Source organism: Rhinoraja longicauda, chromosome 18, assembly GCF_053455715.1.
Source record: "Rhinoraja longicauda isolate Sanriku21f chromosome 18, sRhiLon1.1, whole genome shotgun sequence".
Classification (NCBI taxonomy): Eukaryota; Metazoa; Chordata; class Chondrichthyes; order Rajiformes; family Arhynchobatidae; genus Rhinoraja; species Rhinoraja longicauda.
In genome coordinates, this window is record NC_135970.1 from 18,897,447 (window position 1) to 18,916,987 (window position 19,541).

At 45.0% G+C, this 19,541-nt stretch overlaps 1 protein-coding gene across 8 annotated transcripts in view; it reads left to right on the top strand.

The window, feature by feature from the left end:
* Positions 1 to 1,576: 1,576 nt before the first annotated feature.
* The window catches only part of myrf (myelin regulatory factor), a 172,445-nt gene continuing 154,480 nt past the window's right edge, over positions 1,577 to 19,541 (top strand). For 6 of the 8 annotated variants that reach the window (XM_078415232.1, XM_078415235.1, XM_078415234.1 and 3 more), the window contains exons 1-2: positions 1,970 to 2,470; positions 10,624 to 10,686. In XM_078415232.1, the coding sequence (XP_078271358.1) occupies positions 2,425 to 2,470; positions 10,624 to 10,686 (109 nt within the window). In that variant the 5' untranslated portion in view covers positions 1,970 to 2,424. Of the gene's footprint in view, positions 1,661 to 1,969; positions 2,471 to 10,623; positions 10,687 to 19,541 lie in introns of those variants that run through there. The other 2 variants (XM_078415233.1, XM_078415238.1) reach the window with 2 other exon arrangements.

Here is a 19,541-nt window from a genome sequence, read left to right on the forward strand (position 1 = left end):
AGATGCAGTCTGAAGGACTGGACCAGACTACAAATACACCTCACAGTGGATGGGGAAGTGAGAAGGATATCCTCGGGAGGAATGGGCAGTTGGGGCGCAATCGGGCAGTGGGGAATTTGGGAAGGTGACAGGGGTGGGGTCCAGTAAAGTATGAAAACAATTCATCGTGATTAATGCAAAAATTATTCATTTAACCGTTAGTTTAATTTAGAAATACCGCGCGGAAACAAGCCCTTTGGGGGCTATCGAGTCCATGCCGACTAGCGATCCCTAACACTAGGGACAATTTATATTTACATTTATACCGAAGCCAATTAACCTACAAACCTGCACGCCTTTGGAGAGTGGATGGAAACCGGTTCACCCGAGGAAACCCCACGCGGTCACAGGGAGAACGTGCAAACTCCGTACGGACAGCACCGGGTCTCTGGCACTGGACGGCTGCAGCTCTAACGCTGCCCTCTCTCGGAGGGCAATTGCTGCTTTGTACTTTTGACATTTCAAAGACATAATGAAGGGATTTTACAAATGCGGTTCAATTCAAAACAAATAACAAACTGCTGGAAGAAAACGGGTCGAGCAGCATCCGTGGAGGCGAAAAGAATTGTCGGCATTTCGGGTTTAGACCGTGCATCAGGTGGGAGAGGAGAGGGAAGAGAGTCACAATAAAGAGTGCAGATCCCAGCATCTGCAGCCTCTTGTGACTGCAATGGGTTTACTTTGGTTTCTGCACCGTGTGTGTTTGCAAATGGAAAAACAATCACCGCTTTATTTGTTTGATTGTAACAACGGACGAAACCTCCGGTGATAATGGGTAAGAGAGGAGAATGATGAACTGCGGATTCCGGAATCTTGAACAAAGCACCTGGTGCTGGAGGAACAGCGGGTCAGGCAGCATCTGTGGAGGGAGTTGTCAGACGACGGTTCGTGTCTGAAGTCTTAAGAAGGGTCCCGACTCGAAACATCGTCTGCCCATTCCCTCCACAGATGCTGCCTGGCCCGCTGAGTTCCTTCAGCACTTTGTGTTCTGCCCACTTGTAAGACTTGTACATCATTACCTCGAGGATGTCCGATATGATCATTATAGATCTTACACCGAAGGGCCAACTGAGTGAGGTGGGATTGTAAGTCCAAGGCACAAATTCCCACTTTGATTTCAGAACATCAACGATTTATTTTTCCAACTAACTTCGTGCCTCGGGGCTCTTCCTGAACCGAAACGAAGCCATTGCAGTTGCTGGAATCTTGAGCAAAGCACGAAATGCTGGATGAACTCAGCTGGTCAGGAGGGAGTGGACAGGCGAGGTTTCAGGTTGGGACCGAAATCAGTCTGAAGAATGGTCCCAACTCGAAACGTCACCTACCAACGTTCTCCAGAGATGATGCCCAACCTGCTGAGTTGCTCCGGCACTTTCGTGTCTTTTATCAAAAAAGGGACAAGTGGCGAGAATCTGAGAAACGAATACAAAGGGGGTGTTTATGGTGAGGCGTGTGAATTGTGGGCAACTCAGGGTGAGCGGAGATTTGTGTCTATCGTCGGTCCCAGCACTTTGTGATTATCTTCGGTGTCGACCAGCATCTGCAGTTCTTTTCCACACAAGGTTGAGCGGAGGACCGTCTGATGGGAGGCGACCAGGAGGAGGTGGAGCTGGGGTTGAAGGTTTGAGTCATCCATCAGCACTGGATACATCCAGCCCTGGCCCTGCGACCTTTGACTCGGCAAACACCGCTGGAAGCCGCATCTCCCACTCCCTCGGCTCTTGCGACCGGCCCCTCTCGGGAGGGCAATTGCTAGTTTGCAATTGCAAGTTTTATTACAGAGCACGTCGACGAATGAGTGGCGCTCTGTGGCGGCTGACATCACGGCGGCCAGCCCGAGCGATAGGTGGAGAGTGAGGGGGATAGAGAGAGGGAGGGAGGGAGAGGGTGGAGAGAGAGAGAGAGAGATTGAACGAGGAGGGCAGGGCAGGGTGGTCTTTGTGGGGGTAGGACTCGGTAACGGGGATCTAGCGGAACATAGTACTTGTTCTTTATTAAAGAAAAAGCGTCTTATCCTCTTGCAGGGTTGCAGGGGTGAGAGGCGCAAGCCCCCCCACGTATTCCATGCTGAAGTTTCAGCCAAAACAAAATCAGAGATGAAGTTTGTGTTTTGAAGCTGCCGGGCGGAGTAGCCGGAGCCACGCCACCAGAGAGAGAGAGAGAGAGAGACTGGCCTTTGGCAGGTACACTGAAGAAGCTGCGAGTTCTTGGATTACTAAGGGGGGGGGGGGGGGGGGGGCTACGGAACTGTTCCCGATCCCTCCGCCAATCTTTCGCTTGTATCATTGCTTGTGGTGGGGAATTTCGTGATGTTTTGAAGTTCTGGGGAGGCGGGCGAACTCTGTCCATGGATGTGTCGGGGAGGAATCGTTAGCTAACAGAGACATGGAAGTGGTTGACGAGACTGAAGCTTTGCAACGCTTTTTTGAAGGTAAAAACAAAAACAAAACAAGGAGGAGGGAGGGGGGGGCATGCATTCCCATTTTTCTTTTACCAATTTATAATGGACATTGATCAGTTATTTATGTCGAAAATGGCTCCGATCAACGGGAAGACAAAGTAAGACACACGTTTTGAGGTGCAAGGTGGGAGATGGGACGCGAACTGCTTATTCTGGGAGTTGTGTGTCTTTGGTCTGAGTGCGTTTAACATAAATCGAAACATCGCAAAACAATGTATTTGCAGCTACAAATTTGAGTTCATCGATTCGACCGTGTGTCTAACTAACACTACAAAACGTACAAATCCAGTTTTGTAGCATTGAATGTATAACTGAAGAATCAAAATATCTCCCAACTTTTTGGCACATTTTATAAAATGTTATAAAAGGCTTAAGAACTTAAATCATATTCTATATATCGCCAAAGTTTACAGAAGGTATAATTGTAAACCCGTCAGGCCGCGAAAGATGTGTTTCGTTGTATTTGGATTTACAAAACAATGGGGCACAAATTGACAATTATTTTTCAAAACCTTTCTGGATTTTATAATCCAATTATTTGGGTATAGGCAGTTCTGAAACATGACCTTCTGTTGGCCTGCCTTCATATCCTTGCTTTGTTTCTTGTGATTGTGGGAATTACTTTATAACAGGAATTAAGTTTAAGATTTGCACATGCGTTTATTTAAATTAATCTGCTTTGGGAGAGTGTGTGCCGCAGGTTTGAGCGACCTGGTACCGTGATGGCATAAGAGTGCCACCACTCCCCTCTCTCGCACACAATCTAATCCCCCTCCTAACTCCATGCAACTCCCCGGCTCCGCGCTAAACTAAACTGCGAATGGTCGACGGGGTTTGAGCTGGCGGCGAGAGACCCCTTTAGTCATAAAGTGACAGGTGGGGAAAGAGAGAAGAAAACTCCGCAGACAGGTGATGAGCCTAATTTATTTCATGCAATTCAGCCGCAGAATGTTTAGGAACGTGTGGTTCATTGGGGTGTAATAAAACGACTAAAGTTTATTAACATTGAGTTAGAAACAATTTTCTAGTAAGCATAATTTTACACGGATGCGATTTAATTTATAAGAAAGCTACGTTTGTTGAGTTACAAAACAAAAAGAGCGGAAAGTTTTTGAAGGAGTCGTTTAAATGTCCTTAAAGGCGATGCTTCTGCAGTTGTTGATGGTTACAGTCCACGTCTCAGTCAATAAACAGCCAGGGCATCCACTTCTTATCCACACAACTTGCCTGGTTTGGAGCGACTTGACTTAACTCTAGGGGATACCAGTACCGTAACAGATTTCTGTTCCCTCGGCCGCTTGCGTGCACTTGTTCGTGGAGATGTGCAGGTGAGGTGTGGAGGAGGGCAAGTCTTCATGGTTTGAAGGGTATCTAAATGGTTGGGCGAGCTAGTTGGTGATCAGGGGGCGAGGAGTTCATAATGGAGCAGCAAAAGCCTTGAGTTTTAGGGGTTGGGGAGGAAGAGAAAATGATGGAAGCGGGTGACAGTTTTGAAGCGCTGGGTACATAATAAGATGCTCGTTTGGCAATGGATACACATGATGTGGGAAGGTGGGTTGGATGACATCGACCAAATGAAAGAGGGGAGGGGATGTCGGGGTGTGAAAGGGGGAGGGGAGTTCCTCAACTGACGAGAAATAGACCTGAAATTGCTTTAAAATTGTGGAAGTTGATTCAACAATAGCTTTCAAAATACAAGTGACACATGCCTTCAAAAATGAAAATGGGCAAAAGGGCAGGGCAAGGACTATTTACAAAGGTGCTCCAATGAATTGGATGAGCCGGGAGGCTTCCTTCACTGTTGGACTTGGATTTAGTGAAGACAACGTCGGATTCTAGACTGGCCCCGGGAAATCTGCTCAACACCGTCTCCCCATCGGCTGCAGAAGGTTTTGGGGGAAGATGTTCGAGGTTCCAGGGTACTGATGTGGACGGGGTTGCTGCGGGTTTCCTGCCATCTGACAGTGAAGGAGACTCTTGGCGAAGGGATAGCAACGTGAAAATGGTTTTGCAGTCAACAGTCTGACAATCGAGTTATTTGACAACAGATTTCAGTCAGAAAGGGCAGCTTTTGACCTATCACAATTATTATTTTTTTAAATGTAAATGGTCGAGAATTTTCAAAATCGGCTTTTATTGATTTGTAAAAAATAAATCGTGAATGTTGAGTGTCTGAAAGAATAGTCCTAATAAACAAACAATCGAGTGGTAACAAGATGTCTTGGGTACAAGTCTTCCGGTGATGGTGGAATCAATGGGAATATTTTCTTGTGCGAAGAGTAGCTAGGAAAACCAATCCCCACAGCGTGAAAGATGTTGGTCAACAATTATTTTCCTTTAAAGGCAGTTAAAACAACCAAATGAGTAAATCGTTACCAATGTTACAAGCCAGCTAGTTAGTTCAGGAAGAATTAACACGGGTTAATATTTCGGGAGGTCCTCTTCATTGCTATCAAGAATAAATCTTGTCTAAAAAGAGTTTTATTTTAGAATTGACACCGAGTCATTTCTCAAAGGCTACATATTGGATATGTCTTGTTCCAACGGACTGAAAGAAAGGTTGGAGTTTCTTTCAGATGTACTTTCTCTTTCAGACTTTCAACGTTCACTATTTTTACAAATCAAACTCTCACCCAGTTTAAACGAAAATGAAATTATTGCAATAGATAGACCTTGGCATCAAAACTGCCCATTCTGACTGAAATCTGTGAAATCCTGGGCATATGATTTATGTTCAGATATATTCCAGATCAGTGAAACCAACATTTAAAAAAAAAATGATCTTGGGCTAAAGCAGTTTTAACATGCAGTGTAATTTGGATTTACATGTCCAAATGTAGCCCGGATGGCAAGAGTTCCCAAATTTGGAATCAGGAGGTTAGCTCAAGCTCTGGTTTGTGAGGTGATGGTTAAAGTCCCTTTGGTATCAGTGGAAGAGGAGCAGGCAATTTACTTGGTGCAGCACCTAACATTTCTCCATCCACCAAACAACCACAAAAACAGACTGACATCTGATAGCTGTCTGTGTGGCATTTGTGACTGTGGCATTTCCATCCCCTCTGCCAGTCCCCAGACTTTGAACACAGTTCATTGTATGAATTACATTAAGGTTGTTCATTACATTATTTCATCTTTGTCTGGTGCATTAAAAGGCAGTTTGGCCTTATCAAAACACCTAAGATCATAGGACATAGGAGCACAATGAGGTAATTTGGCCCATCGAGTTAATCACGGCTGATCTATTTTCCCCATTCTCCTGCCTTCTTCCCATAACTGATGCCCTTACTAATCAAGAACCTATCAATCTCCGCTTTGAAAATACCCAATGACTTGGCCTCCACTACCATCAATTAATTCCACCGATTCACCACTCTCTGGCTAAAGAAATTCCTCCTCCTCTCCTTTCTAAAGATACATCCTTTTATTCTGAGGCTGTGCCTTCTGGTCCTAGATGTTCCCACTACTGGAAACATCTTCTCCACATCCAATCTATCTAGGCTTTTCATTATATGTTAGGTTTCAATGAGATCCCCCCTCATCCTTCTAAACTCCAGCAAGTACAGGCCCAGAGCCATCAAACTACCCTCATACATTAACCCTGGGTACTCAAATGGTCCATTGCATACTTGAGGGACTTATATGCTTAAAGATTTTCTATTAAGGTCAGAAGGATTAGAAATTGTTGTGTTTAATATTTTCTCTGTGGAATTTCAAGCTATTAACAATTTAGTCCCTCAGGGGAATAGAAATGTACGCAAACCTGGTTCATATTAGAAGATCTCCTTGGTTGTTGGATGCTGAAACGGTAGCAATGTTTAAAAGACAATTATACAAATACATGAAGATACACACAAAATGCTGGAGTAACTCAGCAATTCAGGCAGCATCTCTGGAGAAAAGCAATAGTTCCATTAGGTACTATAACAATGTTTAAGTACTATCACAACTTTTAAAAAACATTTGGATAGGTACATGGATAGGATGGGCTTAGAGAGATATGGACTAAATTCAGGCAGATGGGACTAGTGTGGATGAAGCATGTTGGTCAACATGGACAAGTTGGGCCGAAGGACCTGTTTTCACACCGTATGGCTCTATGATGACCATGATGCCAATCTAAGCTAATCCATCTGCCTACAGTTGGTCCATATCTCTCTATTCCCTGCCCCTTTATGTGTCTAAGTGAGTCCTAAACATTGCTATTGTATCTGCCTCTACTCCTCTGGCAAAACTTCCCAGCATTTACCACTTTCCATGTAAAAGAAAACAGTCTTGTAAATACCCTTTACACTATTGCCCTCTCACCTTAAAGCCATCCCCTCTAGTATTTAACATTTCCAACCTGGCAAAAAGACTCTTGTATCTACCCTATCTATGGCTCTCATCATTTTATACACTTCTATCCGGTCACACCACAAACTCCAACGCACCAGAGAAAACAGTCCAAGCTTGACCAACCTCTCCTTGTAGCTAATACTCTTTCATCCAGACAATATTATGGCAAACCTCTTTTGCATCCTCTCCTTCCTGTTATGCGGCAACCAGAATTGAAAACAATGCTCCAAATGTGGCCTAACCAATGTTTTGCACAAATTGTAGCCTAACCAATGATTTGTACTAAATGTGGCCGAACCAAAGTTTTGTACTTGTATACTTTTAAATGACTTCCCAACCTTTGGACTCAATGCCCTGACAAATAAAATAAATTATGCCATTTGCCTTCTTTACCACCTTTTCTACTTGTATTACCACTGAATTTGCACCCCATGATCCTTCTGTACATCAATGCTCCCAAGGATCCTGTCATTTACTGCAAACTTTCCTCTTACATTTGACTTTTACAAAATACATCTTTGTTCTGGCTACAATTATACAAATATTTTTATTTTAGGCTTTCATGTCAAATTATACAGATACATCTTTTCTGTAATGTGATGAGTTGAATTGCAAACAATACTCAAACTGTATGTCTAATTCTTCTTGTATACAGTTCCAACGTGACCTCTTATTTGTAGAAACAAGGAACTCCAGATGCTGGTTAATATACAAAAATAACACAAAGTGCTGGAGTAACTCAGCAGGTCAGGCAGCATCTCTGGAGAACTTCGATAGGCGAGGTTTCGGGTTGAGACTCTTCTTCAGACGAAGGGTCCCGACCCAAAATTTCACCTATCCATGTTCTCCAGAGATGCTGCCTGACCTGCTGAGTTACTCCAGCATTTTATGACCTCCTATTTTCTATGTGTTTGCTTGCAAAAGGAAGCCATCACCATGACCAATTCTTCTATCTTTAAAGATCTATAGACACTCCCTTTGTTCTTCCACATTGGTAAATAGTTTCCCATTTATTCAATATTTCTTTGTCGTGTTACACCTCCCCAAATGCACTACCTTGCAATTTTCCAAATTATATCAATTGTTTCATTTTTTTGACCATCTTGGTTTTGTTTTTTAGTTCAGAGATACAGCGTGGAACAGGCCCTTCGGCCCACTGAGTACACGCCAACCAGCGATCCCCGCACATTCACATTATCCTACACACATTAGGGACAATTTTTTTGACATTTTACCAAGCCAATTAACCTGTTGGTAGCATGAGAGGAATCCAGAGATCCCAAAGAAAACCCACGCAGTCACAGGGGGAACATACAAACTCCATACAGACAGCACCCTTAGTCAGGATCGAACAATAGACAATAGACAATAGGTGCAGGAGGAGGCCATTGTCAATCAGTACCCCGTTCCTGCCTTCTCCCCATACCCTCTGGGTCTGTAAGGCAGCAACTCTACCACTGCGGCATCATGCCATCCACCTCTATATTCCATGCATCCAATGATTTCCTTCCCACTGTTGACCAGTCTTTGTATCATCTGTACACCTTTTTCCATACTAGAACATCCGTGATGTCCTCATTCTTAAGGGAACGGGGGTCCCCTCTCCCATCATAGATGAGGCCCTCACTCGTGTCTCTTCGGTACCCTGCAGCTCTGCCTTTGCTCCCCCTCTCTCTAGTTGCAACAGAGACAGAGTCCCCCTTGTCCTTCCCTTCCACCCCATCAGCCGTTGCATACAACACATAATCCTCCAAAATTTCTGTCACCTCCAACGGGATCCCACCGCTAGCCACATTTTCCCCCTTCCGCAGAGATCGTTCCCTCTGCAATCCCTGGTAAACTCATCCCTTCCCACCCTAACCACCCCCTCCCCAGGTACCTTCCCCTGCAACCTCAGAAGATGCAACACCTGTCACTATACCTCCTCCCTCTGTCCAGGGACCCCGACAGTCCTTTCAGGTTAGGCAGAGGTTCACTTGCACCTCCTCCAACCTCATCTATTGTATCCGTTGTTCAAGATGTGGACTCTTATATATCGTTGAGACCAAACGCAGACCTTTCGCGGAACACCTTCGCTCAGCCCGCGTGAACCAACCTGATCTTCTGGTTGCTGGACACTTTAATTCTCCTTCCCATTCCTACACAGACCTTTCTGTCCTTGGTCTCCTCCATTGTCACAGTGAAGCTAAGCGCAAATTGGAGGAACAGCATCTCATATTTCGCTTGGGCAGCTTACAGCCCAGTGGTATGAATATTGATTTCTCTCACTTCAGGTAGCCCCGGCATTCCCTCTCTCTCTAGCCCTCCCCCACCCAAGTCGCACTAGCTTCTCATTTTCACCCTACAAACAGCCTGTTTCTTTTATCGTCGTCACTTTTTTGCACATATTTGATTTATTGTTCTTTATCTCCCATATCAACGTCCATATCTCTCGTTTCCCTTATCCCTAACAAGTCTGAAGAAGGGTCTATAACCAAAACATCACTCATTCCTTCTCTCCAGAGATACTGCCTGGCCCGTTGAGTTACTCCAGCTTTTTGTATCTATCTTCGGTTTAAACTAGCATCTGCAGTTCCTTCTTGCACACCTCTCTACCATGTCCACTGTACTTAAATCTAAACCATGCATTACACAAAGCACAGGACCAAGTGTAGATCCCAGTGGAACTCCATTGTTAACAGCCTCCCACTCACAAAGCACCTGTCAACCATTATACTTTTCTTTTTGCTAACTAACCAATTTTGGATTCAATTTGACCATTTTTCGTGGATCGAATGGGATTTACTAACTTGACCAGCCTGTCAATATAGAACCTCATCAAAATTCTTGCTAAAATGCATGGATGCTACATCAAATGTATTGCCCTCATCAATTCACAAATATTTCATCTAGTTATTCAATCACAATCTTCCCTGAACAAATTCATGATGGCTTTTTCTAAATCAAGGTTTATACAGCCCCTTAGGGTTCATTCCAATGTTCTGCCTATTACAGAGGATTAACTAGGTAATTAATGTAGAAAAATGGAACAGTAGATGCTGGTTTACAAAAGAAAAAGACACAAAGTGCTGGAGTAACTAAACAGGTCATGCAGAACATGGATAGGTGACGCTTCGGGTCGGGCCCCTTCTTCAGACTGAAAAAGGGTCTGAAAAAGGATCGCAAACCAAATCATCACCGACCCATGTTCTCCGGAGATGCTGCCTGACCTGCTGAGTACTCAATGCATCCCTTTTTTTAAAAAATAACACGCAGTCATTAATGATCCTTCAATTCTCTGACACTACTCCCATAGGGACTACTTAACATTCTTATCTAAATCCCTGCAATTTGCTCCATTGCTTTTTTCTAACTTCTTTAAAGAGGCTGATCTGAAGCTAAATCAGTGGAAAGATTGAATTGTAAGGTCCCGAATGCTGGAGTAACTCAAAGGGTCAGACTGCATCTCTGGAGAACATGGATAGGTGATGTTTTGGTTCAGCACCCTTCTTCAGACTGCAAGTTGAACCCATGGTTAGTGTTGAATCAATCAAACCTGAAACCTGGTTGAAGCAATTGACCCCTGTACATCTAGACTAAAAGGGAAAAATGTAATTCTGAACTCTTTCTATGAACTCACGCAGTAAAGTGCTCCTGTGAATGCTGGATAAAGATGGGATCAGGATCAACTCTGACTTTCCCGAGGCCAGGAAGAGGCGATGCCTCGTGGTGGCAAAAACTGAAATGGAATAAAGAGGAAGCATGAAAATTGATACATTTGTTTATGATCTATTCTCACTTGTACACAGACCAAGAGGTAGCGCAGTCCCGAATGGCTTATGCGGACGGCCCCTTCAGACATTACAATGCAGGTCAGCATATATATACTTTAACACTGTTTATCCTGTATAACTAATGTTTCGTTTAAAATAAAACTGAAGGTGCTAACAGTACAAAACAGGTCCGTCAGCAACAGACCACCAGGTTCCACTTGGCAAAATATTCACGTATCGTCTTCATTCATGATGCTGACTGACCTGCTGTGTGTTATTGCTGTTTGCAAATGTACCTTCTGCTTCCAATGTTTTGTACAGTATGTTGATTGTAGGTGTTCTGTGCGGTTTTCCATGGTTGAATTTATATTCTGGAATCTTTGAAGGCAAGAATTCCACACAAAATTCATCATTATGTAGAAGGTGCACTGATGTCCATTGGACAAACTATTGATTTTCCAGAGGTTAAATGGTTCTAGGTACAGTAAAATTATTTTTTTACATACAGTTCAGTAAAAATCTTAGCCAAATTAAAGAGTGTCAGGGGCTATGGGGAGAAAGTAGAAGAATGGGGTTGAGAGGGAAAGATAGATCAGCCACAATTGACTGGCGGAGTGGACTTGATGGGCCACTTGGCCTAATTCTGCTCCTAGAACTTATAAACTTATGAGCGTAAGAATAGGAGGCAGTGCACAAGAGATACCATGATTGTGGCACCATCTTGTAGCCTTCAAGCTCAAAGTTGCTAAATATGTGGTTGTAGAGTCTTAACCTGGCCATAAAGGTCCGTTGACCAGGTGATGGCACTGGGTTGTGGTTGCAGGAGTCGGCCTGGCCAGGCAATGTAGTCGGTGACCTCTGTGCCACTGCAGGCTGCGTCCAAACTGCTCACTCAGCCTCTTAGAGCGAATTAAATTATTGCATCCTATGGGAGGCGCATTCCCAATCTCGTTGTACCCCTGTACAATGACAATAAAGATATATTGTATTGTATTGTATTGTATTGTATTGTAGAGGGCTGACCGATCAAATCCAGCCCTGGACTGCTGCGATGGGTGGGGGGGGGGGGGGCTCCAGAGGCCCATCCTACCAACACCTCCAACCCACAAACACTCCGTCCCCTCGCCTTACACGGCCACTGCTCCCAGGGTGGCCGTGTCCCAGGCCACCTACCGCCGCTCACCCTGGAACACCCCCCAAGAGCACCTCCGAGAGCCCCCAGCATGCTCACCAACTTCGTTCCTCTCCTCCGTCTGCTGCCATCTTGAAGGTTCCCCTTTCCCAACAAAGCGGCCATCTCCAAAAGCCATGCACCTCCAGTGGATTATACAGGCATCTGAAAAGACCACTCACTGGGATGTGGCTGCACAATGAAGTCAATCTCACAAGCAGTAAAAAAAAAGAAATTTGTCCCTAGTGTAAGTGATTGTGCTAGTGTAGGGGTGATTGTGCTAGTGTAGGGGTGGTAGTGCTAGTGTAGGGATGATCATGCTAGTGTAGGGGTGATAATGCTAGTGTAGGGGTGATAGTGGTGGTGCTAGTATAGGGGTGATGGTGATAGTGCTAGTGTAGGGGTGATAGTGATAGTGATAGTGTAGGGGTGATAGTGATAGTGCTAGTGTAGGGGTGATAGTGATAGTACTAGTGTAGGGGTGATAGTGCTAGTGTAGGGGTGATAGTGCTAGTGTAGGGGTGGTAGTGCTAGTGTAGGGGTGATAGTGCTAGTGTAGGGGTGATAGTGATAGTGCTAGTGTAGGGGAGATAGTGCTAGTGTAGGGGTGATAGTGATAGTGTAGGGGAGATAGTGCTTGTGTAGGAGTGATAGTGCTAGTGTAGGGGTGATAGTGATAGTGCTAGTGTAGGGGTGATAGTGCTAGTGTAGGGGTGATAGTGATAGTGCTAGTGTAGGGGTGATAGTGCTAGTGTAGGGGTGATAGTGCTAGTGTAGGGGTGATAGTGCTAGTGTAGGGGTGATAGTGATGGTGCTAGTGTAGGGGTGATAGTGCTAGTGTAGGGGTGATAGTGCTAGTGTAGGGGTGATAGTGATAGTGCTAGTGTAGGGGTGATAGTGCTAGTGTAGGGGTGATAGTGCTAGTGTAGGGGTGATAGTGATAGTGCTAGTGTAGGGGTGATAGTGATAGTGCTAGTGTAGGGGTGATAGTGCTAGTGTAGGGGTGATAGTGATAGTGGGAGTGTAGGGGTGATAGTGATAGTGTAGGGGTGATAGTGATAGTGGAGGGGTGATAGTGGAGGGGTGATAGTGATAGTGGAGGGTGATAATGATAGTGCTAGTGGAGGGGTGATAGTGATAGTGCTAGTGTAGGGGTGGTAGTGCTAGTGTAGGGGTGATAGTAATAGTGATAGTGCTAGTGTAGGACTGCACTGTCTTTCCCAAGCGCTAGTTGGTTTTGGGGGAAAAAAAATGAATTAGAAAGTCTTCGGATCAGTATGCTGTTACAAGCATTTTGTCATAGCAATTAATGTTTAGCCATCAGCTATTTATGCGAAAGACAGACAAAGAATGTTGGAGTACCTTAACGGGTCAGTCACCATCTCTGGAGAAAAGGAATAGGTGACATTTCAAGAGTCAGGGGAGAGGGAAACTAGGGGTATGAAAAGGTACAGAACAAATCAGAGCCGGCACCAATGGCCCACAATGGCCCACTGTTGGCTGTGGAAGAGGTGATAATGAAGGGATGCGAATGGTGAAACTGGGAAACTAGCAGGATGACTGGGGTGGGGGAGGGATAGATTGCAACAGTTATTTGAAGTGAGAGAAATGACTAGTTGTAAGCTATCAAGTGATATATGCATTGCTGTTCCTTCAATTTGTGTTTGGCCTCACACTGACATTGGAGGAGGACTAGGACAGAAAGGTCAAGTGTAATATAAGCGAAGTTTGATGATGAGACAAACCTCAAAGAGAAGGTGACAAATACGGGGAACAGGTTCAGGGAATATTGTAGTGCCATGGATAGATGATGGTTGATCTGTTACAAAGACAAATGCGAGAGTGTTTTTATCATTCATTTTTTATGCCAGTTGTTATTTGTAGATATTTATAAAACTGTTTTTCATTGGCTGTTGCAGATTTGGGATTCAAATACAAAACTTGCTGCTTAATGGTATTCTCATCAGGGCGGCACAGTGGAGCTGATAGTGCTGCTGCTTCACAGCGCCAGAGACCTGGGTTCCATCCTGACCTCAGGTGGTGTCCATGTGGTCTTTGCACATTCTCCCTGCAATCTCGTGGGTTTCCTCCAGGTGGTCTGGTTTCCTCCCACAACCCAAAGAACTAAGGGTTTATAGGCTAATTGGCCTCTGTAAATTGCCCCCTAGTGTGCAGGGATGACATCTATACTCAAAAAGACCCAGGTTCGATCCTGACCTCGGGTGCTGTCTCTGTGTGGAGTTTGCACGTTCTCCTTATGCCCACGTGGGTTTCCACTGGGTGCTCTGGTTTCCTCCCACGCCCCAAAGATGTGCGGGTTTCTTGGCCCTCTGAAAAATGCACCCCTGGTGTGTACAGAGTGGATACGAAAGTGGGATAACGTAGAACCAGTGTGAAAGGGCGATCGATGGTCAGAGTGGAGTGGGCGGGCTGTATCTTTCAATCAGTGCAATCATCAGTGAGCTAGGTTGTGGATCCAAGTCCATGCCAGACTGCAGAACCTTATCTGGGCTATCTCTTCAGTGCAGATCCAAGGGAGTGTTGATTGTCAGAAGTGCTGCGTTTGAGATAAGATATTAAAATGCTGATTTATCTGCTCTCTGCTGGATGTAAAAACTTCCTGTGATGTTACTCAGAGAAGAGATAAGATGTATCTGTTTGTCTCGGCCAACATTTATTTCTCAATATGTAGAGTGCAAAATAGAATGTGATTATTTTTTTCACCTCCATTTTAGTGAATGCAATTCAAAAAAGAACACGGGTATTCCAACACTGTGAAATTGTTATCTCCACAAAAAGCTTGGACAACAGTGTAATTAATCAATAATCCCTTGTTTATGGATCTGTGGCTGAGACTGCTGTGTCCAGCTACGTAACAATAGAGGCAATTCATTGGTTTAGGTTTAGGTTTATTATTGTCATGTGCAGCAAGATACAGTGAAAAGCTTTGTTTTGCATGCCATCTAATCAGATCAGATACACCACACATAAATACAATCAAGCCAAACTCAAGTACAATAGATAGAGCAAGGGGGGAGATGCAGAGTGCAGAATATAGTTCTCAGCATTGTAGCGCATCACTTCCAGAGACAAAGTCCACTGTCAGCAATGGGGTGGAGGTGAATCAGACAGCACCCTAGATTATGGAAGGACTGTCAGAAGCCTGGTAACAGAGGGGAAGAAGCTGTTCCTAAGTCGGGTGGTGCAGACTTTCAAGCTTCAATACTTTCTGCCTGATGGAAGCAGGGAGAAGAAGGAATGACCGGGGTGGGACAAGTCTTTGATTATGTTGGCTGCTTTCACAAGGCAGTGTGAAGTGCAGATGGAGTCACTGGTGGGGAATCTGGTCTGTGCGACAGACTGGGCTACACCTGAAAGACACATAATAATTGACAACTCCTGTGTCGTGAGGTGAAGTGACCTTGTTAAGTACAGTTATGCCATGATTGAACTAAAGTGTGGAATGGTCGTGACAGGCTTAATGTAGGTCATAAGGTCATAAGGATTAGGAGTAGAATTAGGCCATTCGGCCTATCAAGTCTACTCCACCATTCAATCATGGCTGATTTATCTCTTCCTCCTAAACCCATTCTCCTGCCTTCTCCCCATAACCTCTGACACCTGTACTAATCAGCGATCAGCCTTAAAATGGAAAAAGTAATCAAAAACAAAGTTCGTCTTTTTGCACGTCTGGGATGTTTTAACCAAGAAGAATGGGCAACGTAGACATATTGGAACTGTACAGGTGTGTGATGCAGACCTGAGGGAGGAGCAGAGCTGTGGAGCTATCTGATTGAAGCGGTACAGGTAGAGACTAAGTTTAGTTTAGTTTAGAGATACAGTGCAGAAACAGGCCTTGCTGCCCACCATGCTGCCAAGCGATTCCCCACACACTAGCACTATCCTACGCACATACCAGGGACAATTTACAATTTTTACTGAAGCTAATTAACCTACAAACCCGCACGTCTTTAGAGTGTGCGAGGAAACCAGAGCACCAGGAGAAAACCCCCACGGTCACAAGGAGAATGTGCGAACTCCGTAAAGACAGCACCCATAATCAGGATTGACGCAGTAAGGCAACAACTCTACCGCTGTGCCACCTTGCCTCCCCAAAGTCTATTACTCATTAGTAATGGTCCTGTCATCACCCTCTCCTGGAAGGGCTCAGTCAATAGTAATCACGACTACGAGCCCCTCTCAAGCCCGGAGGAGCCAGCGCTGCCGTCGCAGCTGCGGCTTGCCTGCAGTCCGTCTGTCTTTTGTGTTTTTTGTTGTTTTTGTCTGAATTGTAGTTTTAATATGGTGTAGGGTTTGTATATTATGTTTGGGGGGGGGGGGGGGGGGGGGAGGGAACGGGAACTGTAAAATTCTCTCTCCCGAACGGAGACGCGACCTTTGTTTCTGTGTGGTGTCTCCGTTCCCGCTGCGGCCTACCACCGGCCATGCACCTGGGACCACCTGGGGCTCTGGTTCGCAGAGCCCACGGCCCGGACTCACCACCTGCGGCGCTGGCTGCCTGCGGATGCTGCGGGAGCGGCTGCGATTCGTCTCCGGAGGCTCCGGCACGGGCCGCGTGGATGTCGGAAGCCCGCAGGCCCCTGGGTGGGGGCCGACATCGGGAGCTCCGGCAGCGGCAGAGGCAGCGTGTTCGCCCGCCCCGAATTGCGGGGCTTGGGTCGGCCCGCTGCGGACCTTTCACCGTCCGGCGCGGCCTGAAATAGGCCGCGGCCCTTTCACCGTCCAGCGGGGGCTTCAATATCGGGAGCCCCGACCGCCCCGACGTGGCAACTCCAACAGCCTGACCGCGGGAGAAGACGGCAGGGAAGAGAAAAATACATTTTGGCCTTCCATCACAGTGAGGAGGGACTGGAGGAGACTCACCGTGATGGATGTTTCTTTTTGTTTGGTGTTAGTTGTGATTGTATATGTTATTGCATTTTTATTGATTATTCTTATTGGTCTTATTGTTCAACTGCGGGTAATGTTTCATTTTGCTACACATTTATGTGTATGTGACAAATAAATGACTATTGACTATTGACAGCATAATGCAGATTTGATGTGTCTAGTTGTGTCAGAAGTTCTCATGTTCATAAGATATAGGATCAGAATTAGGAGCCCATCGCATCTGCTCCGCCATTCGATCATGGTTGTTCTATTGTGTCTAGTTGTGCTGTTGGAAACTATCTCTGGTTATGAACATATTTTTCTGTAATGGTGAATTTGTTGGCATGGTGGCGCGATGGTAGAGTTGCTGTCTTATAGCGCCAGAGATCCGGGTTCAATCCTGATTATGGATGCTGTCTACATAGAGTTTGTACTTTCTCCCTGTGACCAAGTGGGTTTTCTCATGTTTCGCCGATTTCCTCCCACAATCTAAAGATGTACAGGTTTGTAGGTTGATTTGGCTTTGGTGAAAAAAATGTAAATTGTCCTTAGTGTGTAGGATAGTGCTAGTGTACTTGCTAGGGTGATCGTTGGTCGGAGCGGATTTGGTGGGCCGCAGGGCCTGTTTCTGCGTTGTATCTCTAAACTAAATTAAGCTAAAGTACAGATAATTTATTTGCCAAACAAACGCAACATTAAGTATCCCAAAGAAGTATCCCAAAGTGATTGGCTTTTAAAAAAATTCAGATTGCTTCATAATGTTACTAAATGTCAAGCGTTTAATTGCCATATGTAGCAAAAACAGAACAATGCAATTCTTACTTGCAGTGGCATTAGAGGTCTGTAAACACAGTAAAAACAAGGAACTCTGGATGCTAATTTACAAAAAAAAGACACACAGTGCTGGTCGAAGGTATCACAAAATGCTGGCGTAACCCAGTGGGTCAGGCAGCATCTCTGGAGAACAGAAGGCACAGCCTCAGGATAAAAAGACCTTTCTTTAGAATGGAGACGGGGAGAAATTTCTTTAGCCAGAGGGTGGTGAATCTGTGAAATTCATTGCCATTGATAGCTGTGGAGGCCCGGTCATTGAGTATTATTAAAGCTGAGATTGATAGGTTCTTGACCAGTAATGGCATCATAGGTTACGGGGGAAAGGCAGGAGAATGGGGTTGAGAGGGAAAAATAGATCAGCTATGATCGAATGGTGGAGCAGACTCGATGGGTTGTGGGAGCATGTGAAGTCAGTGTTGAGGGGGCATGTGAAGTCAGTGTTGAGGGGGCATGTGAAGTCAGTGTTGAGGGGGCATGTGAAGTCAGTGTTGAGGGATGTCCAGGTGATGCCCTTACATATATATCTACCAATGTGTAGATTTTGCAGGGACATTGCTAAGTTTGATGAGATGTTGTTTGATCTTTTTACTTGTCACCTATTTTAGCCTTTTCCCGTACAGTATGATATAGCCATACTCCATCCAACCTAGTCACAGTGTCTGAGTGCAGTGAATGATTTAGGTCAACTTAAGAACAAATCTGGGAATGTCCTCTCTTCCACCTTCAAAACCAGTCCAGGAAATCACATACATCCCAATTTATTTTAAAGGAAACCTGAATAGATCAACAAATATGAGCAACACAGCAGTGCAACTGGCAGAGCTGCTGCCTCACAACGCCAGAGACCCTGGTTCGATCCTGACCTCGGGTGCTGACTGTGTGTTATTTGCATATTCTCCCTGTGACCACGTGGGATTTCCTCCATGTGTTCTGATTTCCTTCCACATCCCAAAGAGTTACGGGTTTGCAGGTTAATTGGCCTCTGTAAAATTGTCCCTTGTGCGTCGGGAGTGGATGAGAAAGTGGTATAACAAAGAAATAATGTGAACAGGTGATTAATGGTCGGCAATCCCACCTTGCCAGATGCAAAAATATGATTTCACGTCTTTAATCTCCCCAGGGATAAATAGCCAGGGCTTTCTCTTAATTACTGATTGCTGTTAACACATATTGATTGTTCAGGTCATATTTCTTTGATGCATTTGGACTCCAAGCATTCAACCCAGGCAGCCCTATTGTGAGAACCAGATAAGGGCGGCACGGTAGCGCAGCGGTAGAGTTGCTGCTTTACAGCGAATGCAGCGCCGGAGACTCAGGTTCGATCCTGACTACGGGTGCTGCACTGTAAGGAGTTTGTACGTTCTCCCCGTGACCTGCGTGGGTTTTCTCCGAGATCTTCGGTTTCCTCCCACACTCCAAAGACGTACAGGTATGTAGGTTAATTGGCTGGGTAAATGTAAAAATTGTCCCTAGTGGGTGTAGGATAGTGTTAATGTACGGGGATCGTTGGGCGGCACGGACTTGGTGGGCCGAAAAGGCCTGTTTCCGGCTGTATATATATGATATGATATGATATGATATATCAGAGGTGGTGGAGGCATGTCATTGACTGAAATCAGTCGATGCTCCTTGGATGTATTTAGAAGGTCTATGGCAGGGATTACAGGATCAGCCAGACTTAGCAGACTTTTGCAGTTACTATACAAAAAAAATTACCCTTGGACTTTGAGCTGGTTACATCAGTACTCAAGCTAGTACCTTGCAATCATGGCTGTATAATGATTAACCTTGTATTTGTTTATAACAGATGAGGGTTTTACTGCTCCTGGCAATGGTCTTAAATAAAACATAGTTTATAGAACAAATTTATTAGGGCCTGAGAGCTTTAGAATATTTACTTAACAATATGGAATCCACAACTACCACACAAAAGAGGAGAATCAAGAGGAATAGGGTGGACAAGAGCATTAGGAAGGAGAAATGGGGTTTATTGCAGCCACATCACACCTCAGCCCCAGATGTTTAGGGAAGGAAATAGTTTATTGTGCTGGGCTAAATC